We start from the raw sequence: 23,833 nt of genomic DNA, 5'->3' as shown, positions 1-23,833 counted from the left end.
TTGTTGGTCCCCCTGCTCTTGCCCTTGCCCCTGATAGTCTGTCCCTATATGTTGCAATATACCCTTGGCCCAGCTATTTAATGCCAGGAGGATCCTATTCACCAGCCAATTTTTGGGATGATCCAAAATGCCTCAACTGAGCACTGCCCTGAATTCAGAAACCCCAGAACCAGTGGCTGTTGAGTATCTCCCCCCGCCACCCCCGCTTTTTTTTTAAACCTATGAAGGCCTATCTGGATGGCTGAACCTTTCCATCTGGGCCACCAGCACAAAAAACTAGGGCTGAAAACACCCTTACTTAGCCTTGAACCAGACTAGTGTGGTCCCTGGTTCTGTGGCTGGCAGTCCTTCTGACCTAGGGCCAGTTACCTGGCTGGTCTGTACTGTGGTGGCTGCAACAATTACATCAGCTGCCTCACTCACTTCCCAGGGCTGGGTGGGAAGCCAGAGGCCTTTGTAAATTCTACACGATGCAGGTTTTAAGTGTGTTTTTATGCTTTGTTCTGGTTCTACTAATAAACATAGCAGAAACCCTGAAGAGGGGTGGGGAGTGTCGAGTGTATTTATGTATACAGGGCTGGGGTTGGAGTGCACGTATATGTGGCATGATGGTTAAGAGCAGGAGCCTTGGGGGGCAGATAGGCCTTACCACTTACCAGCTGTGTGACCTGGGCTTCAGGGTTTGGCACTGTACAATGGGACCGTTGTGAGGCACTGAAGTACTTACAATGGTTGCTGTCATTACACAACTTCTTCAAAGCAACCCATTAGAAAGTACAAAGCGCCATTGTCCTCATTCTGGTTTTTAATGGTCAAGGTGACAATAATCTAGCTTCTCCAGACCAGCACTTAGTTTCATATTTACCTCCAACTGTGGCAGATGCTGCAGCCCCAGCAGCCCCCTGTCACTTTGGGATCAGAAGCACCAAGCCAAGTCCCTTTCTCAGGTTGGATCCCCAAGGCCTCCCCCACTCTGGGTAGAAGTAGTGTTGGCTCTTGGCTCATTGCAGGGGGTAAAACAGAACAGAGAAAGTGATTGGTGATGACTGCTTGGAAAGAGTACTGAGGCACGTTGATTCAAAGCCAGAAAATTCTGAGTCAGCGTTGATTCTAAGTCTGTGACTCACTTAATAGGGGGTGGAAAGGCTTCCATCCAAGACCCCAGTGATCCTCCTCTCTCAACCTTGCACACTTATACGGGGAGGGTCTTGCCCTGGCTGGGACTACTGCCCACGTTGGTGCAAGTCAGAACTCAGCGGGCAGAGAAGAGCGGGGTGAAGCCTGCACACCAGAGCCATCTTTGTTACTCACCCTAACTTCAGTCAGCAGAAGCCTTCTGCAAATGCTACCACAGTACAAGGAGCTCATAGCACAGGGAACCCACCCCTTCTTCAGTATGTGATTTGCCATGCGTCATCAGTGCTCAGTGGTATATTGATTGTTTCTCTTTCAGACCAAGATACCCTGACTCTGAATTCATCTGGGTTGGCACAAGCTGTTTCCCAGTAAAAAGATACCCTGTCTACCTCCTAGGTACAGATTTCTGCATGTGGAGTAAATAAAGCAATGACAGAGCAGCCTGGATGATGAGGGAGGAAAGCGCTGAAGCAGGAGGTGTAGCTAGAATCTCAGCTGGCCAAGGCCTGGAGAGTGTAAACCTCCCAGGGTTTGAGTGAAAGGAGCACAGGGGCTGTGTGCCTCTGGATCTGACCTCATGCTTCAGGGGACTCTTGCTGCTGCTCAGTTTTATCCAGGCAAGAGATCTGTTCTTGTGGAAGTGAGTGGCTGCAAAAGCCTTTTTCTGTAAGTCCCCCCACTCCCTTCCCTACACAGGGGAAATCCTCCACTAGTCATCCTGGGGGCAGCGGGGGGACACACTAGTGGGTGGGTGTTGTGTGCCACATGTAATTTTTACGCAGAGGGGATGGAAAACTCCCCACACACCTTAGACATAAATATGATTTTAAGATAATCAAAGCCTGCCTCAGTGGGAGAGGTTCTGTATAACATGCTGGTTATATTCCTTCCATTTTTTTGGTTGTTTTTATTTTTTTCTTTAAAGTCCTTTGATCATCACAAAAACCCAGGAAATGCAACTAAGGAGAAAACAAATGTCCAACTGAGATCTAAGAACGCAGAGCTATGGAGGAGACGTGGCACTGGACTGCAGGGTGTGCGGGAGGGGGTGGAGGGGTGGTCTCCACGGGGCAGCTGGCCGTCGGGGACACAGGAAGGAGATGAGGCTGCCGGCTGGGCCAGGCAGTTACGTTAACCGCTGCACGATGACGGCATTGAGCAGGTTGGCTTCCTTCAGGGTCTGGCTCTCGTCAGCCAGCTCTTTGTTTGGGAAGGTGGTCATGAGGACAAAGCTGGTGGCAGCCATGGCCGGCCGGGCGTCCACGATGAAGAGTCGGATGTCGCTGATCCTGGTGGAGTGGGGGAGTGGGGAGGTGGGTGAGCAGTGTTCTTCTCTGCCGCCCCCACCCCCCACTTCAGGAAGCTGTGTCATATCCCCAGGTCCCCTCCCCTGCCCAATCCTTCTCCACAGTGTCCAAGGCTCTCACTTGGAACCACATGAGCTCATGTCACTCCTTTGTCTAAAACCCTTCAGAGCTGCTCCCCCTTTCCTTGGTATAAACAGCAATCTCCTGACTGGTCCTGAGGCCTGCCTAATTTTACACCACCCTCCTTCCCCCTGTTCTCCTACCTCCCCATTTCAGTTCTTCATCATGCTGTGCTCCCTGCCCACATTTGGGTCCCTCTTCCTAGAGGCTTCTCTGCCTGACCCCTTTTCTGTAATCCTAATCAAACTTGTTTCACAACTAACCACATGTGAAGCCTGTCAACACTCAAGGATTGGCAAGCCATCCCCTGGCCCCAAATGTGGGTTCTGCTTTATATGGCCTATGATTGATGAAATTTAGACCTGCTATTCTAGAAAAAGGAGTTGCCAAATATCTTTACTGGCAACAGTCCTCCCCTGCTAATCCCTTCATCACTTTGTGCCTCAGTTTCCCCATCTTTAAATTGGGGAGGCACAGTTGCTTTGATCCCAGATGATCTGAGATGGAACAGGTATTCTAGAATTCTCAAAGTCCAGATCTAGAAGAGACCTTAGTAGCCTAGTGGTTTTCAGAGGCTGCTGGCGGGCAGGGAGGTAGAGGAAGCCAGGTGGGGGGGAGGGTGTACTGCATCCCCTCTCCCCTCCATCAACCACAGCAGTTCAAATTTTATCTGCTCTACACTTGGGCTTTAGCATGAAACTTCCTTTGAACAAATTGGTGGCTAAAAAATCCCCTCTGAGGAATCCGATCCCCTAATTTTAGAGATGAGGAATGAGACCCACACAGGGGAGGGAGCAAGTCACTGGCCGCACTTAATGGAAGAGGGGACCAAACCAAAGGCTTCAGACTTCCATACCTTCCTATCCCACTGCCTCCTCTGGGGAAAGCACGGAGCACCTGCTGGTGTTTAGGAGGAAGAACTGCTCCCTGCTTCTCACCTGTCCACGGGAGTTTCTGGGACCCTCTTAGAATAAGCCAGGCCACAAAATGCAAGGTACCTGTGGCTGTGGTTAAATTTCTGCACCAGCCTCCCGCCATCAGCAAGCCGTATTTGGATGTTTGTGGTAGGCTGCGACTCATCGACTGAGATGGAAGAGCTGGCTTTGGCCTCATTTTCTGCCTGTTGGGCTGGAGAGCTGGTATTCAACACCGGGGGTGCAGTGCTGAGGAGAGAGGATAGCGTCAGGATACAAACAGAAACAAGGCCCCACACAAGAGGGGAATCCTGTCTCAGATTTTTACTGAGCATTTGTTATGTCTGGTGCTGTTTGTTGCTACTGATATAAGGAGTGTCCAAGACAGAATCCCTGTCCTGATGGAACTGAGAGGTCCAGCGGAATTCACCTCAACCCCCAAATTATTGCTAGCTCCCTCACTCCTGGAGTTGGGCAAGTTACCAACTCCCTTCTTTCTTGGTGTCCACAACTGAACAAGGGCTTGAAGGGACGAAAGCAGTATGCACGACAGCCTGGGCCAGGAGAAACTGGGATCTGATGCTGGAGGATTCAACAGACCAGGATGAGTTTTAGCCTCAGTGAGAGGCTGAGGGCAGAATGGGGAGGGGGCACTCCAAGTCTGCAGCTGAGGTAGGCATGACACAGCTTGGCAGGTGACTGCTGGAATGTAAGGGACAAGTCCAGACTCTTTTCCTCTGATGGGGGTTTTCAGGCCTGCCTGCCCCAGTGCAACCTCACTCACGTGAGTATCTCATACTCATGTGTCAACTATCAGGAGGTGGTTGAGATTTCTGGAAAGCCAGCTAAGTGCCCGGCACCGCAGGGATTAATTATACAATATGAACAGGACACAGTTCCTACTGCAGTGTTGAGGGCTCAGATCTTGGAATGAGATTGACCAGGGTATGAATTTACCCACTAGCTATGGTAGTGTTGGACTAGTTATCTAAGCTCCCTGAGTTTCAACAAGGGTAGTAACAAGGTTCTTTAACAAGGACTCTTGTGAGGATTAAAGGCGTGCTACACTCAGGGTGGCTGACAAACACAAAATGCACACGAATTCCCAATTCTCCATAACCGTTGGAGGCTTCATCTCTCTCCTGTAAACCATCTATGTATCTCATTCTCAGCCTTTCTCTTAGCAGATATCTTGGCCTAGACCTATGCAGAGAACAGAGGCCATTGGATGAGAACTCCCTTGCTTCCGCCCAAAGCCTCTAGTTAGGTTAATTCATACACCTCACCGTTCCCTCTGATCCTTACAACCTAAAAAGGGTATTCTTAGGAAATCCAACTGAAAGTGCTTTCCTAAGTGTGTTCCCTGGGACCCTAGTCCCTTGAGTTATCTCCAGGAAGGTTTTGGAAATGCCACATATTATACCAACAGCATCACAGGCCACTAACATATTAAAGAAGGCCTTGAGAGATCGTGGGGTTAAGGCAAACTTATTTGATCACCATGTCCTTTCTTTCATGTTACGCTTGTTAACCTCCTGCAGATTGTTTCATCAAACACTTGTTAACCTCCTGCAGACTGTTTCATCGAACACAGTGAAATGTTGCTCCAGGGCAAATAATTAGCAAGGAAGAACTGAAAACTGTACTCTTTTCTGTAAACATGAAAAATAGTGGCTTAGAGAATTACAAAGTGGAGCTCAGAAGAGAAACCTGGCCACACTTATTGGCTATGAGAGGAGCTTCTATGGATCAGCCTCACAGCACGTGGGACTCAAATGTGAGCTGAGACACAGATAAATTACACTATCACGGGCCTGAGGAGATGCTTGAAAACAGTGGAAAGTTAAATGTTGAACCTGTAAATGCCTAAGATCTGCTCTGTTCTGTTCATTAGTTTTAAGGGCCTTAGGTCAACTCTCTAATTAGACTCTAGGCAGCCTGTCCCTCAACTGTTTATAACAATTCCAAGTACATGATGGGTACTCACTGATGCTACTGCCTGCCAGAAAGGCCTGAATGAGAGAGAAGCTGAATTACCTGACTGCTCATTTCCTTTGTAGTGGGAATAAATTGGGCACTAAGGTGCTTTGTTGCCACAATGCTACCTCCTGAGACCCTGCCACCTGCTTTACAAAGATGACCACTACAGAAAGCATGGTGAGGGGACAAAGCTCATCCTGGCCGCAGTGTCACCCTTCACCCCCATCCCAAGTGGACTCTTGGTGTTTGGTACTCAAAATCAAGTAAATGCAGGCTTCCCAAATCTTCAGATTAGTTCCCATCCAAACAAACAAATGCAAAGCCTAAAATAAAAGAAGTTTCATGCAACTGAACGAACTTTTTCAAATTTCTGAACTGAGAAAAATCTATTCATTCACTTTATTTTTCTAGGTAATTGGAGAAAAAACAAGCATTGACTGATTTTTGAGGCAAACCTGAGAAAGATTTCTTAAACTTTTGGCTTCCTGATCATTTTAGTTAACAAGAAGACAATGGAAAGCACAGTAAAATTTATTGGAAAAACTAAAAGGGCTGTCCATCTAGTTTAGACTGAAAAGCTAACGTTCCATCTCCCTTAGCTGTATAAAACATTTTTTTAGCTCATTTTTCATTAAAAGCTAGAACTGAAATAAAATCAAAGTGGTACTGGCAATGAACATTTATTTAGCTGACAAGCATCACATCTGATTATCAAGCTCTGTCTTGACTTGCTGATTCATCACCTGCACTAAGTATTCCCATCCTGCTGAAACAGACTCCTTAAAAACATCTTAATTTTTTGAGATGTGGAGTCTTCATACATAATAGAGTTAGACTTTCCAATAGTAGAAGCATTTTCTGTTAGTATCATGAAACCAGACAAACCCAAACTGCACGGTGCTCTGGACCCTTCCTTAAAACTACTGGTGGGTGAAAGACGGATACAACCTTTTTGGAGGGCAATTTGACAACATCTTAAAAATATGAAGATCGTTTGAGCTAGCAATTTTACTTCTAGTACAACATTAAGGGGTATATAAAGATTTAATTAGAGATATTCATTGTAATGTTGTTCATAATACTGGCAGCCACCTAAATGTTTAACATCAGGGACTGGTTAAATTATGGCACATACATAAGATAGAAACTTATGTTAGCATTAAAAATAATATTGTAGGGCTTCCCTGGTGGCGCAGTGGTTGAGAGTCTGCCTGCTGATGAAGGGGACACGGGTTCGTGCCCCGGTCCAGGAAGATCCCACATGCCACGGAGCGGCTGGGCCCGTGAGCCATGGCCGCTGAGCCTGCGCGTCCAGAGCCTGTGCTCCGCAACGGGAGAGGCCACAACAGTTGAGAGGCCCGCGTACCGCCAAAAAAACAAATGTAGAAATACACCTACTGATCTGGAATGACAGCCATACTACACTGATTAGGCAAAATAACAGGTGATAGAACATTTATTTTTTTACACACACACACACACACACACACACACACACACACACACATACACACACTGGAAGGATACTTCCCAGATACTAACTGGACATATCTGGTGTTAGGTTTAGGGACAGTTTTTATTCTTTATCTGTATTTTCTATTTTTTTTTTTAAAGATAAACACATTTTAGTTTAATAATATACAGAAAAAAATTATCTGGTGCTCTACAAAGCTTACCATAGCTGACAGGTAAGTCACAGATGGATCAGAGAACAGCTGTCCCGGACTAACCCACAGGCCCCAACGTGGTAGATGAAATGATGAGCAGGGTGGATTTAACTATTTTGGTCCTGGTAAACCACAATCTATTGGTCTCTAATGTCCTGAGCTATGACCCTTGCTCCTGATGAGGCATGAATGGCCAGCAGGGAGGCAGGGGATTCTAGGAGAGGGCCAGCCAGAAGCTCAAAGAGCACAGCTGTTGGCAGACCACACTCTGATTCCTGCAGATGGTGGTGAGGTGAGCAAGGGCAGTGCCTAGTTCAAGAGCTGCCAGAGCTAGGTCAGAAACGGTGTCTTGCTGTGTAGGAGTGTGGGGAGAAATGCCAATCAGAAGGCCTGATTCCAGTCCCGGCTCTACCATAGGGAGCACCTAAGGGTATCCCTTAAAGTCCAAGAGCCTCAGCTTTCCCTTTGTAAAATAAGGATGGTACTGGCAGGGAGGGTCACCATGCTGAGTGCCTCTCGTGTGCAAATATCTCTCTGAAGGATACTGACGAAGTGACCCCATGCATGGCCAAAGCTGAGTGGGTCCCTGAGAGAAGGCTGCCTGTCTGTGGGATGGTCAAGGATCTGGTGTGAGAACCCTGCCTATCAGAGGTAATAGGGACTATCAACCAGTCAGATCCTATTAGGGGTTTGAATGAAAGATGGATATAGTGGCAGAGGACACGTGGCAAAAATTTCACAGGAAATGACAAACTGAGTCTCAGGCAGGACCAAAGAAATAGAGATAAGAGCTGCCATAACAGTGGAGCAGCAGGCTGCAAAGGGGCAACAATGCCTCTGAGCTTCCCTGGATCCTAAACGATGCCGCTGCAGGCTGGCCGGCAAGAGTCCAGGATTCCTTTCTCCTCTGAATCTCCATTTCAAGTGACCTGAATACATGTGTCTGTTTCAGCCTTTAAGCCATGCAGAAGGTTATCCCTGCCCGGGACACCCTAGATTACCGAGTCAAAGCAGCAATGTGTTACCTTTACTGATTACACTGACTGCTCACTGTGGGGCAGTGCTCTACGTGCTCCTCCCAGCAGTAATCGAGGAGGTAAGGATTCTTATTAGTCCCACTTTATAGTTGAGCAAACTGAGCCTGGATAGTCCAAGGTCAAATGGCTAGAAAGTGAAGAATAGATTTAAACTCAGGTTTGTTAATGCCAAAGCCTATGTTCCCCATATTCTTCCTCCCATAAAAATAAAATCTGAAGTACTCTGTAATAAACAGTAAAGAGCTATACAAAGTGAGCCTTACACAGGGCCTGTTGGGCCCGACAGGGGTGACCCACACAGTCCCACTCCCACCTGTGCTGCTCCTTACCTGCCCAGTTTCTGACCCTCACCAGTGAAGGCTCTAAAGGCTCCCTTGGGCTTCACAAAGTCCTCATCCCGATGGTCCTCCATGTCCAAGTTCACCTGCCCACCATGCGCTAACCTCCGCAGCTCTGCTGGCACCTCTCTGTGGGAGAAAAGGCAGTTCTGGGGCCCACAAAGAGCAGGATGGGAATGACAGTGATGCTACAAAGGGAGGAGAAACTTCTCAGTTCCAACTGTGAAGTTGGGCTTCACAGGGAGTTGACTGCTCCAGTGGCTACCTGCCCGCCTCCCCCTTCTCTCATGCCTGCTCAGAGTCAAGAGTGGAGACCTGCATCTTATTTGGTGACTTGGCTCTGTCCTAGGCCCAAAGGGGAAATGCAGATACACAGAGTTTTGGGAGCAGATCTGTGAATCTGTATCTCAACTGTGCTAAATCTGCTTAAAAATGTAAACTTCTTAAATAATAAATATTTGAATCAGCTTCTTCTTTCCCATCTGCCATCTCACTCACTGATATGGAATCCGAAGGAGGGCTTTTCTGCTCACCCTCTGCGGATAGACTCCAGAAACTGGGCATTGGATGGGTCTTGGTAGCTTCTGAGTTCACCATTATCCAGGCTGAATCCACTCTTCCAGAGCTTCAACACTACATGAACCTGTGACAACAGGAGGTAAGCAGTCTATACGTTGTCAGGAACCTGGCAAGCCTACCAGCATGAACTTGCAAATTAACGAGTTTTTACTATTTTACTGTGTCATTATTAAAACACCCAGACAGACAAACATATACTCATGCACAAGGAGATCAATCAACAACCAATGAAATAAGTATTAACCTAAAATAAGAAGGTGATATGGCACAAGTTAAGAGAATGGGCTTTGATTTAAGCAGACCTGGGTCTGCATCTTGATTTTGGCACTCACTAGCTAAGCGGCAGTGAGCAGATGACTCAACTGAAGTTGTGGCTTCCTTATCTGTAGGGTTGCCAGTGTGCTTGGCACAAAGCTTGTGCTCAACTAAAGTAGCATGGCAAATCTTCCGTGGACTATTTTGCAGCCATTAAAAATGATATCTACAATTTCTGTTAACGACTCCCTATATATATACACAGAAAAGGGTCTAGAGGACTAAAGACCAGCATATTAGCAGCTGCTACCTCAGGTGGATAGGATTTTTATTTCCTCCTTGCCTGACTACTTTACTTTGGAAAAAAACCCAAAATAATTAAAAACAAATACATTATGGAGACTCATGGTCACAAGGTCATATGAAAATATTTATGGCACTGAAAAAGTATATATATATATATTTATAGCTGAGTCACTTTGCTGTACAAAAGAAATTAATACAACATTGTAAATCAACTATACTTCAATAAAATTAAAAAAAACGTTTACGACATAAACCTCAAAACTGACTCTACAGTATGATTATACTTATTGGATAGGGGGGATCCCTATGCGCAGGGAAAAAAGGACTGGAATATAATACGGAAAAAGTTCAAAAAGTACGTTTCAGGCCTCCTTGGGGGGGGTGTCTAAAGACCAAGTTCTTTAGGCACATTCACACCACCAGAGAACCCTGGAATCACTATCCCTCTGCCTGAGATCCATGGAATGCTCAGAAAACTCCATTATTTGTCCATCCACTCTGCCTGTCCCTACTCATGAGCCACCCCCCTCCCCCCACACCCAGCCAGATGAGAGCTGTCTCTGATTCTCAGGTAAGCCTTTCCATTCATGGAATACAGCAAACCTGCTGCCTCTTCCCTTTCGGAGGCTGCTGATTCACGTGTAACATGGGACTAATTTCTCCCCCAAAATGATAAAACAGTCCACGAGCTTCCCTAGAGAAGGTAGGTGCACACTCACATCTTGGCCGGAATGCCGCCTCCTTTCTCCAGCCACGTAGGCAGACTCTTCCTCTGGTGCTGCTCCAAGGCGGTAGCCACCTCCTGCAAATGGCTATAAAAGACAAGTTCATAAACACCGGAGAAGTGGGTCAACAGTTATCAGGTTATTCAGATACAATGATGTTATCTCAAGCTTGTTAACTACTAGGTACACTTTCTCTGAGTAGGAAACTCAGAGACAGGGGTAAAAACTGGAATGGTGGTGGTGGGGGTATTGCTTGGTTAAAGGGAATGGCTGCTACTAAGCTCTAGTTAATCATGACCATTTCAGAATCTAGGTGTAGGATAACACTAAAGACTTTTTGATTTTCACAAAGAAAACAGAAATCTCGACTGTATGTAAAACAGGTGGCCACCGATTCAATTAAAACAAAAATAAAGCAAGACACGGAGTAAGTCAGGTTGGTTAGGCCAAACAAAACATGTTTGCAGAACCTGATCCAGACCATAGGCCACAGGTTTGAAAACTTTGCCCCAAATCTTGATTTCATGTTAAAAGGTAAGAGAAACTGCACTGCTCTTCTGCATATGAGAGGGAGTGAGCAAATGAAAAACAAAACAAAAACAAATTCAGTCACTACTGGGGTGAGGAAGGCCTCCTTTCCTCTGCTCTGGAACCTCAGTCCTGTGGACACAGACAACGACCCCGACCCCTTATGCTCACTCTTGGTTTACTGGTCTCTCCAGGGCTCTTGGTCACTCGCTCCACAGCTACGGCTCCATGTTCTTTGGCACCTTTAAAGAGATCGTCCACCAGTTCGTTGGGACTTTTCTTCCTGGGAGGGCCAACAATCTGCTGTCCACTTCTCTCTGAGCCCCCGGCGTAAAACCTGTGCAGAAAATACACATCTAACACCAAATATACTTAGAAAACATGAACAGAGCATGTGCCATGCTCTGGGCTAGGAGCTGGGCACAATGAGGCAAAGGGTACAAATGCCCATCTTTAAGGAACTTACTGTCTAGGTGGGGACAGATTTAAGAGGCAGGCAGCCATACTGCAGTGTGAGCCACAGTAGAAGTCAGTAAGGGGTGCTCTAGGAACACAGAGTTGGGGAGTACAGTCAAGGGTTCCTAGAAGGGTGTCTTCTGGGCTAAATCTTGACGATGAGTTTATCAGGTAAAGGACAAGGGAAGGGTATTCCAGGCATGCACAACAGCACGTTAGCTCTGGGAATTCACCATCCGGCGGCCAGCACCTTTCCAGCAGATGATCACTATGGTCAGTTAGAAGCAGCTACCACTAGCAGCCCTGGATTAATGGTGGCAGTGGTGTGGTTAGTACAAGCAGCTAGGTTCCACTGTTGGCTCTGCCACTGAGTGAACTAGGCAAGCCAATGCACTGAGCTAACCTCACTTTCCTTCTTTGAAATGGAAGGGAAGGATCACATGCCCTACCTACCTGTTCCTTAAGTCAGGGCCATCAGGTTCAAATCAGCAGAAGTATGCAAAAGAACAAGCACAGAGTAATGCACACATGTAAGGTGTGATACAGCACCGAGAGCTCCCAAGCCTCACCTAACCTTGCAATTCTTGTGACATACACCGGGCAGATGCAGAAGAGTAGGTACTGGAGGAGGTCGGGGAAGCTCAAATACAAGCCCCAAGATACCCATACCTGCTTTGCAATAGGCTTGAGATGAAGTTAGCACTTTTTTTTTTAGCTGCATCTGAAAACCTTCAGTCATGTAGCCTTGGCTAGCTGCCTCCTTATCACTCCTATTCACAGCTAAGTCAATAGCACATCTCAGTGAGGAGAACTGAGAACCTATAAAACTGAACCTCAGCCTTCCATTTCCTGACATTCCCCAGAGAATGCAAGGCAAAACCCTAAGCCTTGGCATGGACAACAGCACCAGTGTCATTAGGTCTGAAATGCTGAGGGACCAGAGATGTAACCGGGATGTGAAGTAAAAGAAGGTCACCGCCTGGAGGATGTGACAGGACAGGAGAAGTAGGAGGAGGTCATTTAGGAGTTGGGCATTCACTTACTTGATGACACTGCCTTTTATCCAAGGAGTATTAAAACACTGAAATTAACATTTATTCCTGAACTTTGAGTGTATCTAAATAGAAGGCTCTGAGGTAGTGTAAAGGTCACTACGTGGATGAAGACAGAGAACAGAACACACATAATTTCTCAGCCCACTTCCCAAAGAGTGGCCACGATGAGATAAGTGCATTTCCATAATGGTTATTATACAATGTTCCTTAGGAATGTTTGACAGACCAAGACAGATTCCATGGACAACCAAAACCCATGAAGTGAGGCTGCAGCCAGTTCATCCTTGTTCATTCCAGGTAGACAAAGTTCTGTTCAGTGGACTGTAAGATCCTTATTAAGGGATCTCAAAGTCCTGGCTTACAAACTAGGAATCTGTGATCAAATGTCTTAAAAATATTCACGCCCTTAACCCGGTATTTTCATTTCTATAAACTATCCAAAATAATCTGAAATGTAGTCAAAGATTAATACACAGAGATGTTCACAGCATTGATATTTAAGGTGGCAAAAAACTGGAAATGATTTAAATGTCGAGCATTCCATATGATGCACCATTATAGTCACTGAAAACACTTATGAAGAATCTTAATGACCTGGAGAAGTATTCAAGATGTAGCATTAATCCTACAAAAGCAAGAAACAAACACCTGACTTTCACCATGTAAAATACAATATAAACAAACTATATTTACACACAGAACCAACGCTTAGTGGAAATATGCCAAAATATTAACCGTAGTTACCACAGGGTGGATGAGTGTTGTATTTTTTTTCATTACGCTATTCTACATTTTCCACAACGGACACTAATTTTATTATAACATTCCTAAAGGTTAAAAACAAACCAACAAAAAACAGTACTGTGTCTGTATATTGGAGGAATATACATTTGTAAGCCCTTTTTTTCTCTTTATTATGTAATATATTGCTTTTTCAATTAAGGAAAAGCTGGAAGGAAATACACCAAAAATATTATTGATACGTGGTTACCTCTGGGTTGTATTACGAATGGCTTTTTTCCTTATAGAGTTATTTCCCTTCCCCTAATATTCTTCAATAAATACATATTATCTTAATAATTAAAAATGAAACAGAACAAAAACAAATTCAGAATACCCCAAAAGAAAATAAAATAGTAAGAGGACAGGGATCACTTCTAAGCACAGGGAGTGGAAAACCGTTTCTAGTATGCATATGACTAGCCCACAGTAGTAATGGCTAATGATAACCGAGCATGTTTATCCTTCTAGGCTGTTCTAGGTGATTTGTACATTACCATGGACTTTCCTGTGGACTGTGCCCCCAATAAAGACTCACCTCTGACCCTCCTCATCCTCCTCGTCCTCGTCTTGGTCATGAATAAGGTCTCTGAAGGATGTCACCCTATTATCGCTGGAGACACAGAAAGGAGCAAAATGATCTCAAGGGGAGTTAAAGAAAGGTGATCCGCATCATCAGCTGCTAACAGTTGAGGACACTGAGGTTAGGTTTTTTGGTGGGGCAGGAAGAAGATCTATGGGAAGAGGGTTAACCTCTCAAGTTTATAATGCAAGACAATGATATTTATTCAAGGTCACACAGGACTAAGAATAAATTAGAAAGTGTATCAAGAAGTAAAATGAAATCCAATTTAAGCTCTCCTAGAGGGGGAGGAGGGAACTGGATAGGGTCTGTACTACTTTAAAAACGTACTACTGGAGAGCGATTTTCATCATATAATTTTTAAATATTGGGGGAGTGCCCGTGTGCCAGGCACTGAACGGGATGCTAGGTCTATAAAATGATCAGGCACAGTTCTTACCCTTTAGTTGCTTACAGGCTAGTGGCTCTTTGGCCAGGAAACCATCCATTAAAAACTGTGCAACAGGGGCTGTGACAGAGGGAAGCACATGGGATGTGAGAGCAGTCTCCTGTTCTAGGTGGGGGTTGGGGAACCTCAAGAAAAGCGTCTCAGAAAAATGCAACATTTGGACCGAGTGCTGACATACTAGGGGACCATCAGTCAATTGGATAAAGGATGGTGGGGCTGGTGGGGCTGGTGGGGAAAGGGGACCAACAGGGCATTACAGGAAAGCAGCACAGGCACATACACAGAGACTAGTGAAAGTAACACATTAGAGGAAGGATAAGTCATCAAGAAGTAAAAATGAAATGAATATATGAGTGAGAAGGCCTCTGTCTGCTTCTGCTGTAGGTCAGTCAAGTATTTATTAGTGTTTAGGAAAAAAGCAGGGTTGTGTGGGGTGTGGTAGAGAGGGCACACTAAACATGGTATGACAAGGGTTAACTCCCTCCTCTGACACTGTCTTACACTGCCACTTTTTTCCTAGTTTAGATTTGTCCTTAAGGAATAATCTTAGTTTTTCAAGTATCATGAGACACACCGTTTTCTGTATTCCTTAGGGGAAAAAAGTTGTTTCTCTTTAATATGGGGGGAGAGGGTAATGGAGATTTAGTGAGGCTAGAGAAGGAGTTGTTTACTCCAGCTCAGCCTTGAAGAAAGATTTCAGGGAGACAATCAGAGGACAGAATAGGCTCTGAGGCTCCACCAACTAGAAAAAAGAGGACAAAGATCAACCGATGTAGCAAATACATTCCTGCCTAAGTGAGCTGAGAGCAACCTCCTGGGCATTCCTTCATGCTCTACACAACACGGTTTAAAAGGATGCAAGTGATAAGATCCATACTAGTGCCCTAAAAGGCTAATTCCACTCATTACTCTTCCCAGGGGAGTTTTCCACAGATGCTTAGCTTAGCATCTATGGAAAAAAAAATCCTCTATCTCTCTGTCGTTAAACACCTTCAAATACACATGTGTATACCTGCTTGAGCAAACCACTTGCTCTGGCTATAGGTCTGACTCTTTCCCCAAAAGTTCTTACACCTAGACTCTGACAGTATCTAACACAGACTCTGGTGTCCATTTACTTGGTTCCAATGCCAACTTAGCCTCCAACCCTGGGATCTTGGGCATGCTCATGAAATTCTCTAAGCCTTCATTTTCTCATGTGAAAATGGAGACGATCAGCACCAACCTCGTGGGCGTGCTGTGAACCGTCGGGGTGCTGATGCACGGTGTAGCACATTTCAAGTACTACTCTGGAGCAGCAGTTCTCAAAGTGTTGGTCCTTGGACCAGGAGCATCAGTATTACCCTCAAAATTGTGAAAGATGCAAATCCTCAGCCCCTACCCTAGACCTCCTCAATCAGAAACCCTGAAAGGAGTGTCTACCAATCTGGGTTTAAGGAGTCCTCCAAGTAATTCTGATGCATGCTAAAGTCTGAGAACAACTGCTCTGGAGTAATGCTCTGAGAGTTACCTTAACAGTATGGATGTCCTGGGGGCATTACCAATTTCAGAATACTCTGTCTTGTATCTTCCACAAATTGGCAAAATGTCTCAGAAATTTCAATTTTTCAGCATCAGAACTCTATCTCCCAGGCACCCTGAAGTGGCACAAAAGTGCTTTGTCAGATCACATTTTCCGCAGTGACAGGAATGCTGTGCCTGCACTGTCCAATAACGAAGCCACTAGTCACGTGTGGCTATGGAGCATTTAAAATTTCGTAAGTGCAAATGAATAACTGAATGTTTTATTTTAATTAGTTTAAATAGCCACATGAGGCTAGCGGCCACCATACTGGACAGTATAGTTTTAGAGAATCAGACAACGGTGGTCCCTAGAATTCTAAGAAAGTACAGTTTGGTTGAATGAAAGAAGAAAAAAAAGGAAGAAAACACAGCCTACCTCTTGCTCGACCCTGTGCTCGGTACAGGGGTGGGAGGTACTGCACAGAGAGGTAGCTAGCACATGGCAGAAGCAGCAGCTTTGGATTTAGACAAATTCGGGTTTGAATCCACTATAACAGCAAATGTGTTACTCAACCTTTCCTAAGACTCAGCACCCTGACCTGTGAAATGGTTAGCACCTGACCTACTTCCATGGTTATAGAGGTATAAGAAGAGAACATATGTAAGAATATCTGGCAGAGCCAGACAGATGGTGGGTGCTCCTGGAATACTAGCCCTCCCACCTCCAGGAACTTATAACTTACTTAGGGAGAAAAATCTTAAGGTAATTACCAGGAGAAGAATTCAAGACAACACAGGAAAGATGTCATACAGTAGTATGTGGATATGGATTGTGACTGGAGTTCGTGCTGCCTATGGGTTGGGGGATAACATGCTCAGTAGAGAAGGTGGGGAGGGAGCTAAACCTGGAAGGACACAGAGGATCTGCACAGGTGGAAAGGAAGCAAGAGAGTGGGCATGTCCAGTCAGATGAGAGGCTCAAACAAAAGCAGAAGAACCAAAAACAAGGCAGAATTGAGACACCAAACAAATCAGTTTGGTTGAAATAAAGATTTAAGAAAGAAGGAAAAGGGGGATAAGATGAGGATGGCAGGTTCACAGCAAATTCTGGAGGACAGTGAAAGTCCACAGGGAGAGGGAGTACATCATTCTGGCTGAGAGCTGAATGCTGGAAGCAGAAACAGATCTACATTTAAATCCTTGTTTTGCTAGCTGTGTGATCTTGGGAAGATGCCCAGCTTCAGTGTCTTCATCTGTAAAATGGGAAGAATAACAGTACCCAACTCACAGGGTTGTAGTAAGGATTAAAAAGATGTATATGTATCAGTAAAAGCTTAACCCAGTGCCTGGCAGCTGGTTAAGTGCTCAATAAATGACAGCTGTTGTAATTGAGGAGTTTAGACTTTCTCCTATAGCTATGGTTAACCTTTTTATGTCCCACAGTCCTTTGAGAATCTGATAAAAGTTATGAATTTTCTTGCCAGAAAACTTACTACATATATATAAGTTTTTACCTACAATTTCAGGTAATTTATGGACCTTCTGACATCCATTCCACAGATTCCTCCTAGGGGGTTCAGGGCCTCCACGTGAAGAACCCCTGTTCTAGAGTCAGAGGAGGAACTCACTAATTGAGTGCTGTGCCACAGAGGCAGTGATGACATGAAAGGGTATGTGAGAAGATGACAGTGGGGTCGGGGAGAGCTCAGCAGCAGGCTAAGTGTCCTGCAACAGTCAGGTCAAACAGGGGAAAGGCAGGCCCCACAAAGGATTCCTCTGAGGTGCTAGCACAAGCCTGCCTTTTCCTGAGAATGCAGTCAGCATTTACCACCTGGACAAGCACAACGATGTAACAAACAGTGCCTTCCCTCTCCCTTTTCCTTGGCTTCACCTAAGCCCAGTACCAAGTCTGAGGCTTAACCAAAGCAAAAAAGTAAGACCTTTAGGCCTGCATGTGTGCTCGGTCTTTTATTCCCCGCAGTCTTAATGTTAAACTCTATTCCCTTGAATTTTTTTACTTTTAAGTCTACTTTTTAACATATAGACTTGCTGTGGAATGAGACAGGGAACAAAAAAGAATGGGGAAGATGAGAATGGATGCTAATAATGGTAATAATAAAATGACAATAATAGCAGTTAACACGTTCTGTGTTCTAAGTGCTATGTAAGTATTAACTCATTTAATCTCACATGTGGTAGGCACTATCATCATTCCCATTTGACAAAGGACAAAAACTGAGGGACTGGAGATGTTAAGTAACCTGCCCAAGGTCACAAATCTCTAAAGTGGCAGTGCTGGGATTTGAACGTGAGCAGTCAGGCTCCTAGCCCAGGTTCTAATAAACCACTGTCTTTTTTTTTTTTTAAAGATTTTTTTGAGGTGGACCATTTTTTAAGTCTCTATTGAATCTGTTACAATATTGCTTCTGTTTTATGTTTTGGTTTTTTGGCTGCGAGGCATGTGGGATTTTAGCTCCCCAACCAGGGATTGCATCTGCACCCCCTGTATTGGATGGTGAAGCCTTAACCACTGGACCGCCAGGGAAGTCCCATAAACCACTGTCTTGACAGGACTTTGGGTCTACCAGAGAAGACAGGTGTGAATATGTGACTGACATCAGAGGCTAAGTTTCAATTTTGTCTCCTCTGTATTCTTTTTTTTCTTTCCTGCAGTACGCGGGCCTCTCACTGCCGTGGCCCCTCCCGCTGCGGAGCACAGGCTCCGGACGTGCAGGCCCAGCGGCCATGGCTCACGGGTCCAGCCGCTCCGCGGCACGTGGGATCCTCCCAGACCGGGGCACGAACCTGCGTACCCTGCATCGGCAGGCGGACTCCCAACCATTGCACCACCAGGGAAGTCCCCTCCTCTGTATTTCTGTGCCAACAACCCAACAGTAATCTAGGGTACCTGTGAAAGACACACCCCAGGAAATCAGCTGTCTCTATCAGCAGCTACAAGTAAAGCCCTTACCTTATCAACCAGGTCCCAGGCAGTAACATCTTGATGTGCCATCACTGACACCTCACAGGTGGGCATCTATGAATAACTAAAAGATGTCCTGCCTATTACCTCTTTCCTCTGGAAATGTAGGTAGGGGAAGAAGTTAAGGAAGCAATGAGAACTGGGGTTAGTGTTCCTTCTAGAAAGGGAGGAAATGTAATTTAAATCTCAGATGCCCTTAGAGAGAAACACAATTTATCACTTCACCAGCAAAGAAACACTGTATCTGTATTCTGGGGTTGAATTCAAACTCAAATAAATTGAGAACATACACCAGAGAGTAGAAACAAATCAGGCTACGGCAGAGAGGGGAGCTGTAGTTCAGACACTTTTAAAGGAAGAGGCCCTGCCTGTCTCCCAGAAGACCTGCATTATCCCACTCTGTAGATCATAGCAGTGATCGGCTGTGAGAACCTTGGAGCCAGGGTGGCCAGGACAGGGGATGCAAATGGGATAGCAAAGGTTAACACTACTTCACAAAATAAGACAAGGTCTCCCTAATCAATTTGGGAAAGGATGGGTTAAACAGGTTTATTTTCTCTAAGTCTTCTTAATAGGATAATGGGCATCCTAAAATATTGAGAGCCTTTTTAAAGTCACCTGGCCTAATCTTTTACATTTACAGCATCCCTGAAAGGAAGTACTTCGGTTTCTACTTAAAAACTTCCATAAATGGAGAGGCCACTCCTCATATTTCATAAATAAGAGACCCCCCCCCCCAAACATCTTAAAAGTTGGTTCTGTGGTTTCCTACAGGATTGGATCATATACCACACTCAGTTAAGAATCCCAAATCTCTATAGGAAAGGAATAAGTCTTGCAAGAAACTACTACCCACCAGTCAGTCTATCTTCCTCCCTCAAACCCACTGGTCCACATCCCCAGGTCTGAATCCTCTGTCCCATTGCTGGAAGCACACCAATGTAGCAATAACTGAAGTTGGCCCTTACCTGGGGGCTGTGCCTCTGGATACTGAACTGGGGGTTGCCTGTGAAATGGTCACAATGTCTTCATCCCCTCCATCCTCATAAAAGCTTGCTAGGGCAATCTGAAACAGAGAGGTAGTAACTTGGGATCCTTAAACAGGCCTTCATCTAACACATCTCCTTTCATCTCCTTTGAACACAAAGAAGCAAAGACACAAAAATATGGCCCACACTTACAAGGCACTCTGCATTTGCGGGGGGGGGGGGGGCATAGAAAATAAGACCAAAAGGTAATGGCCCAAGTACTTGTTTTCATATTACCTGAAAAAAATTCCACCTACTAAGGGGAAAAGAAGGCAAGAAGGAAAGTTGGGATGGTGACACTCCTCATTCTCATTTTCATTAGGAAATGTGATCTAGTAAAAGCAGTGTACATTTATTGAGCACTTATTTATGAGCCATGTTGTTCTGAGTACAACTCTACCTGTGTTAACTCATTTAATCCTTAAAGAACCCTATGTAGTTAGTGCTATTATCATCTCATTTTATAGCTGATAGAGAAGCACCGAGAAGTTAAGAAAGCTGTCTGAGGTTACACTGTTGGTAAGGAGTAGAGCCAGGCTCGATCCCAGTCAGTCTGCTCGGGCCCTTACTCTCAGCATTTAGGTGATAGCCAGGAGTTGGGAACTGTGAGGTCAGTCCAGATTGCTACTTTTACTTTCTCTCTGATGCTGTTTCCTAATCTGTGCAATGGGGACACCCATCCCACCAACCCTGCAAAACGGATGAGGATCCATTAACATTTATGCAGTCATGTCTTAGCTCTATACATACAGAAGGAATAAGGGCCTCTTTTAGCCATTTGTAACTGGATGTTTCTCGCATAGACTCAATGCACAGGTATGTACTTATCACTTACTTTGCACAAAGAAGTAAGAGAGCAATGAGGTCTACAGAGGTGAAAAAGACATGGCTCTTGTCCTCAAGGTCACCACCTTTTAGGAGGCAGTGAGCTGCTGTGGGACATAACCAGCCTGTTGGAAGCAGCGTGCCTTTACAGAACGCGCTTTAGCAGGCCTGCCAGGAGGCAGTATGCTGCCGTGGGACATGCACTGAACTGGCATTGAGGGGTGTCTACATTCAAGTCCTGGGCAAGTCATGTCACATGCATGAGCCCGTTTCCCCACTAAGAGCATGAGGAGACTGGGGCTGACGACCTGCCACCTGAGCTTTCAGGTCTTTCAGGCAGAACCTGCATTTTGTATTTCGGCCCAGCACAGGAGCTTTACACCGTGTGTCTGTACAGGTGTGATGCTTTATCTAACTCTTACACTTTCGGGAAGCATATAAATGGTGAAGTCAGCAGACACAGTTCAAATCCTAACCCCTGGGTGTGTGACCTTGGGCCTATCACTTGACCTCTGAGCTTCCAATTCATCTATACAACTGAGGAAGTTTTCGTTACCTCATAGTGTGGCTAGGATTAGCTGAACCATCATATGTCAAGTGCCAGGGCACATGGTGGTTAAGAGCTTGGGCTCTGGTATCAGACAGAACTGAGTTCAAATGCCATCTCTTCCACTTGGCAGCTAGCGAGGCCTTGTGCAAGTTACTTAACCTCCCTAAACCTCAGCTTCAAAACGCACAGGTTAAACGACTTACGACACCTAAAGCAGTTAGAACAGCACTTGGCTCATGGCAGGCACTCAATAAATATTCATCATCATCATCTACCTAAGACATAGGCTGGCGAACAACATGTATCCAATTCTTCCTACAATTAATTACTGAGTGCCTATTACATGTCAGGCGTTTTTCCAGGCACAGGGGATTCAACAGTTTACAAAAATCCCTGCCTCGTGTAGCCTATCTTACTGTCTTCTTAACTAATAAATATTTAACGTATACTTAATACATGCTGGTGAACTAGACGATAAGCTCCACGAAGACTCCCATTTTACAGAAGAGTTACTTATTAAAGATGAATAGGCTCCACTACCCAGTTTCTCCCAGCAATTACGTAGGAGGGGGCGTGGGCCAAGTCCTAGGCTGGGCTTCTCCCCTGTCCTGAGGCCGGGGCTGCGGAAATGGAAATGAACGAGCACCTAGTCCCCAGCGCCGCTCCACCGGGGAGTTGGTCAGTCGGGCCGGGCCTGCAGCCTAGACTCGGCGCGGCAGCCACGCCCCCAGGCTCTCCCTCTTCACGCGGGCTGCGGCAGTGCCCAAAATCTCGCTGACCCGAGAGCCAGGCAGAAGGGGAAACTGAGGCCGGGTAGAGCAGGTAGGGGCCGGAGCTAGCCCGCGTTTCCCCACGCCCAGGCCAAGCTGGCGACGCGTGGCAAGCGGCCCCAGGACCCTGAGGCCTGGGTCGGGCCGCGGCCCGGCGGGATGACTGTGCGCTTCGGCCACCGCGGGCTTGTCGCGCCAGGCGCCCGCGCCCCGCAGTCCCCAGTCCGCCCTACGCGGCCCGCCTCGCGGCGCTACCTGCAGGTCCCAGCCAGCCGACTCCAGGAAGAAGCGGGCCCGGTCCTCCTCAGCGCCCGTCACCGCCACGAACTCCCTCAGCGAGTCCTGTCGCTCCGCCGCCATCTTAGCTCCGTGCGCCGCCCAAACCGCCCCGGGCGCCGCCGCACAGCCTCAGCCCCGCCGGCGCGTTCCGCCCACCGGTCAGCCCTGTCCAGCTGAGCGGCGACCGCCCGCAGGCCCCGCCCCATGCGGTGCCTCACGCAAAACCTTCCGTGCGAGAACTCCGCCGCTCCGCGTCCTCTGGCGGCCGTAGCGTGGACCCTCAACCTAACAGCGGGGGTGGGAGGGCGGGGAGGATGAGAGGAGGGGCGGGTCTTCCGCTGTGTACCTGTGGGATGAAAGATCCCGAGAGGAGTCAGTTTCACAATTATTCATTGTGTCGTTTCCTCATTTCACTAATTTATTCATTCGTTCGTTCACTTGTTCAAATATTTACTGAATGGAATCAAGGGCCTGTTGCTCTTCCACGGCTGGGGATCAGCAGCGAGCAAAACAAAGTCCCTGCCTTCTTGTTGTTCACATTAGAGAGCCTTGAACAAGTCACTCTTGTCTCCCAACACTTCCGTGGCTCCCCATCTCAATCTGCTTAAAAAATGTCTCAGGGCCTGCAAGACCCCTGTGAGACGTGCCAGCTCTCCGTCTCATCTCCTAGGCTTCTCAGTATTTCCTCTGCTCCAGGCACACTTCCTTTCTTGCTGTTCCTTGAAGGTGCCAGATGCGTATTTGCATCAGAGCCTTTGTGCTCCCTTTGCCTGGAACACCTTTCACTCTCTGGTGGGCAAGGTGCTCCCTCACTTTCTTCAGGTCTCTCAGACACAATCCCGTCTTAGAGGTCCTCAGCTTCCTTGCCCTCTTGCCTCTCACCACCCTGCCTGAAATGCTCTTCTCTTCTTCTTCCCCTGGTCTGCTCTTGCTTATGCTTCTGGTCTCAGTTTAGGCGTCCCCTCCTCAAGGAGGCCTTTCTACATACCCAGGCTCTGTCAGACGGTCCCCAGTGTATGCCCTCTGGTGCCATGTTAAATGTCTGCCTTCCCCAAGGGCCCACGATCCCTGTGAACAGCAGGGTTTCTGGCTGTTTCCAGCACAATATGGCTTAAGAGCACATGCTCTGGACTCAGCCTGGGGTTGAAGCCCAGCTGTTACTGCTTGTGTGATCTTGGGCAGATTACCTCTCTATTATTCAATTTCCTGATGTGTAAAGTGGAGCTCCTCGGAGTTCCTACTTCAGAGGGATGTGTGAGGATTCAATGTGAACTGCTGAGAGCAATGTTTGATACTTAGTGAGGCCCCAGCAAACGTTAGCTGTCATTTTATCTCCCGTGACCTGCAGTCACTGACATTAAACAATCACTTACTGACTCTTTGCTGAATTAATAAAGGAGTGAAAAAATGAAACCTTGTGTGTTTGCATATCCAGGTGAGAAATGCAGGGATCAAAATCTGAGGACAAGGATGCTGGGCAGGTTCCTGGACCCCCAAGGAGTATTGAGCTGACTGTGGGATATGACCTAATTTCAATAAATAAAAATTTTCATTTTCCATAAAACAGATGCCTTTGTGGCTAGGAAAAATGAGAGACCCACAAACATACAGTCTTGAAGTGACGTGGCTACAGAGTCGCTGCCTTTAGTGTTCACTGTTGTTGTGGGCTGGGCTCTTGCT

At 46.3% G+C, this 23,833-nt stretch overlaps 1 protein-coding gene across 3 annotated transcripts; it reads right to left on the bottom strand.

Moving 5' to 3' along the window:
* Nucleotides 1-2,029: 2,029 nt before the first annotated feature.
* NSFL1C (NSFL1 cofactor) lies at nt 2,030-22,272 on the bottom strand. Of its 3 annotated transcripts, XM_065892069.1 has the most exons (10): nt 22,130-22,234; nt 19,670-19,767; nt 13,723-13,797; nt 11,803-11,808; nt 11,065-11,230; nt 10,360-10,452; nt 9,034-9,143; nt 8,492-8,629; nt 3,563-3,727; nt 2,264-2,426 (listed from the first exon to the last, which is right to left on the bottom strand). In XM_065892069.1, exons 1-10 carry the CDS (start codon nt 22,232-22,234, stop codon nt 2,264-2,266), a joined length of 1,119 nt encoding a protein of 372 aa, XP_065748141.1. The 3 variants fall into 3 exon arrangements, with proteins under 3 accessions (XP_065748142.1, XP_065748141.1, XP_065748143.1); XM_065892070.1 differs by lacking the exon at nt 11,803-11,808 and having other exon boundaries at nt 2,030-2,426; nt 22,130-22,272; XM_065892071.1 differs by lacking the exons at nt 10,360-10,452; nt 11,803-11,808.
* Nucleotides 22,273-23,833: the final 1,561 nt, after the last annotated feature.

This window comes from Phocoena phocoena, chromosome 15 (genome assembly GCF_963924675.1).
Source record: "Phocoena phocoena chromosome 15, mPhoPho1.1, whole genome shotgun sequence".
Classification (NCBI taxonomy): Eukaryota; Metazoa; Chordata; class Mammalia; order Artiodactyla; family Phocoenidae; genus Phocoena; species Phocoena phocoena.
This window is presented reverse-complemented; position numbering and strand designations above follow the sequence as displayed.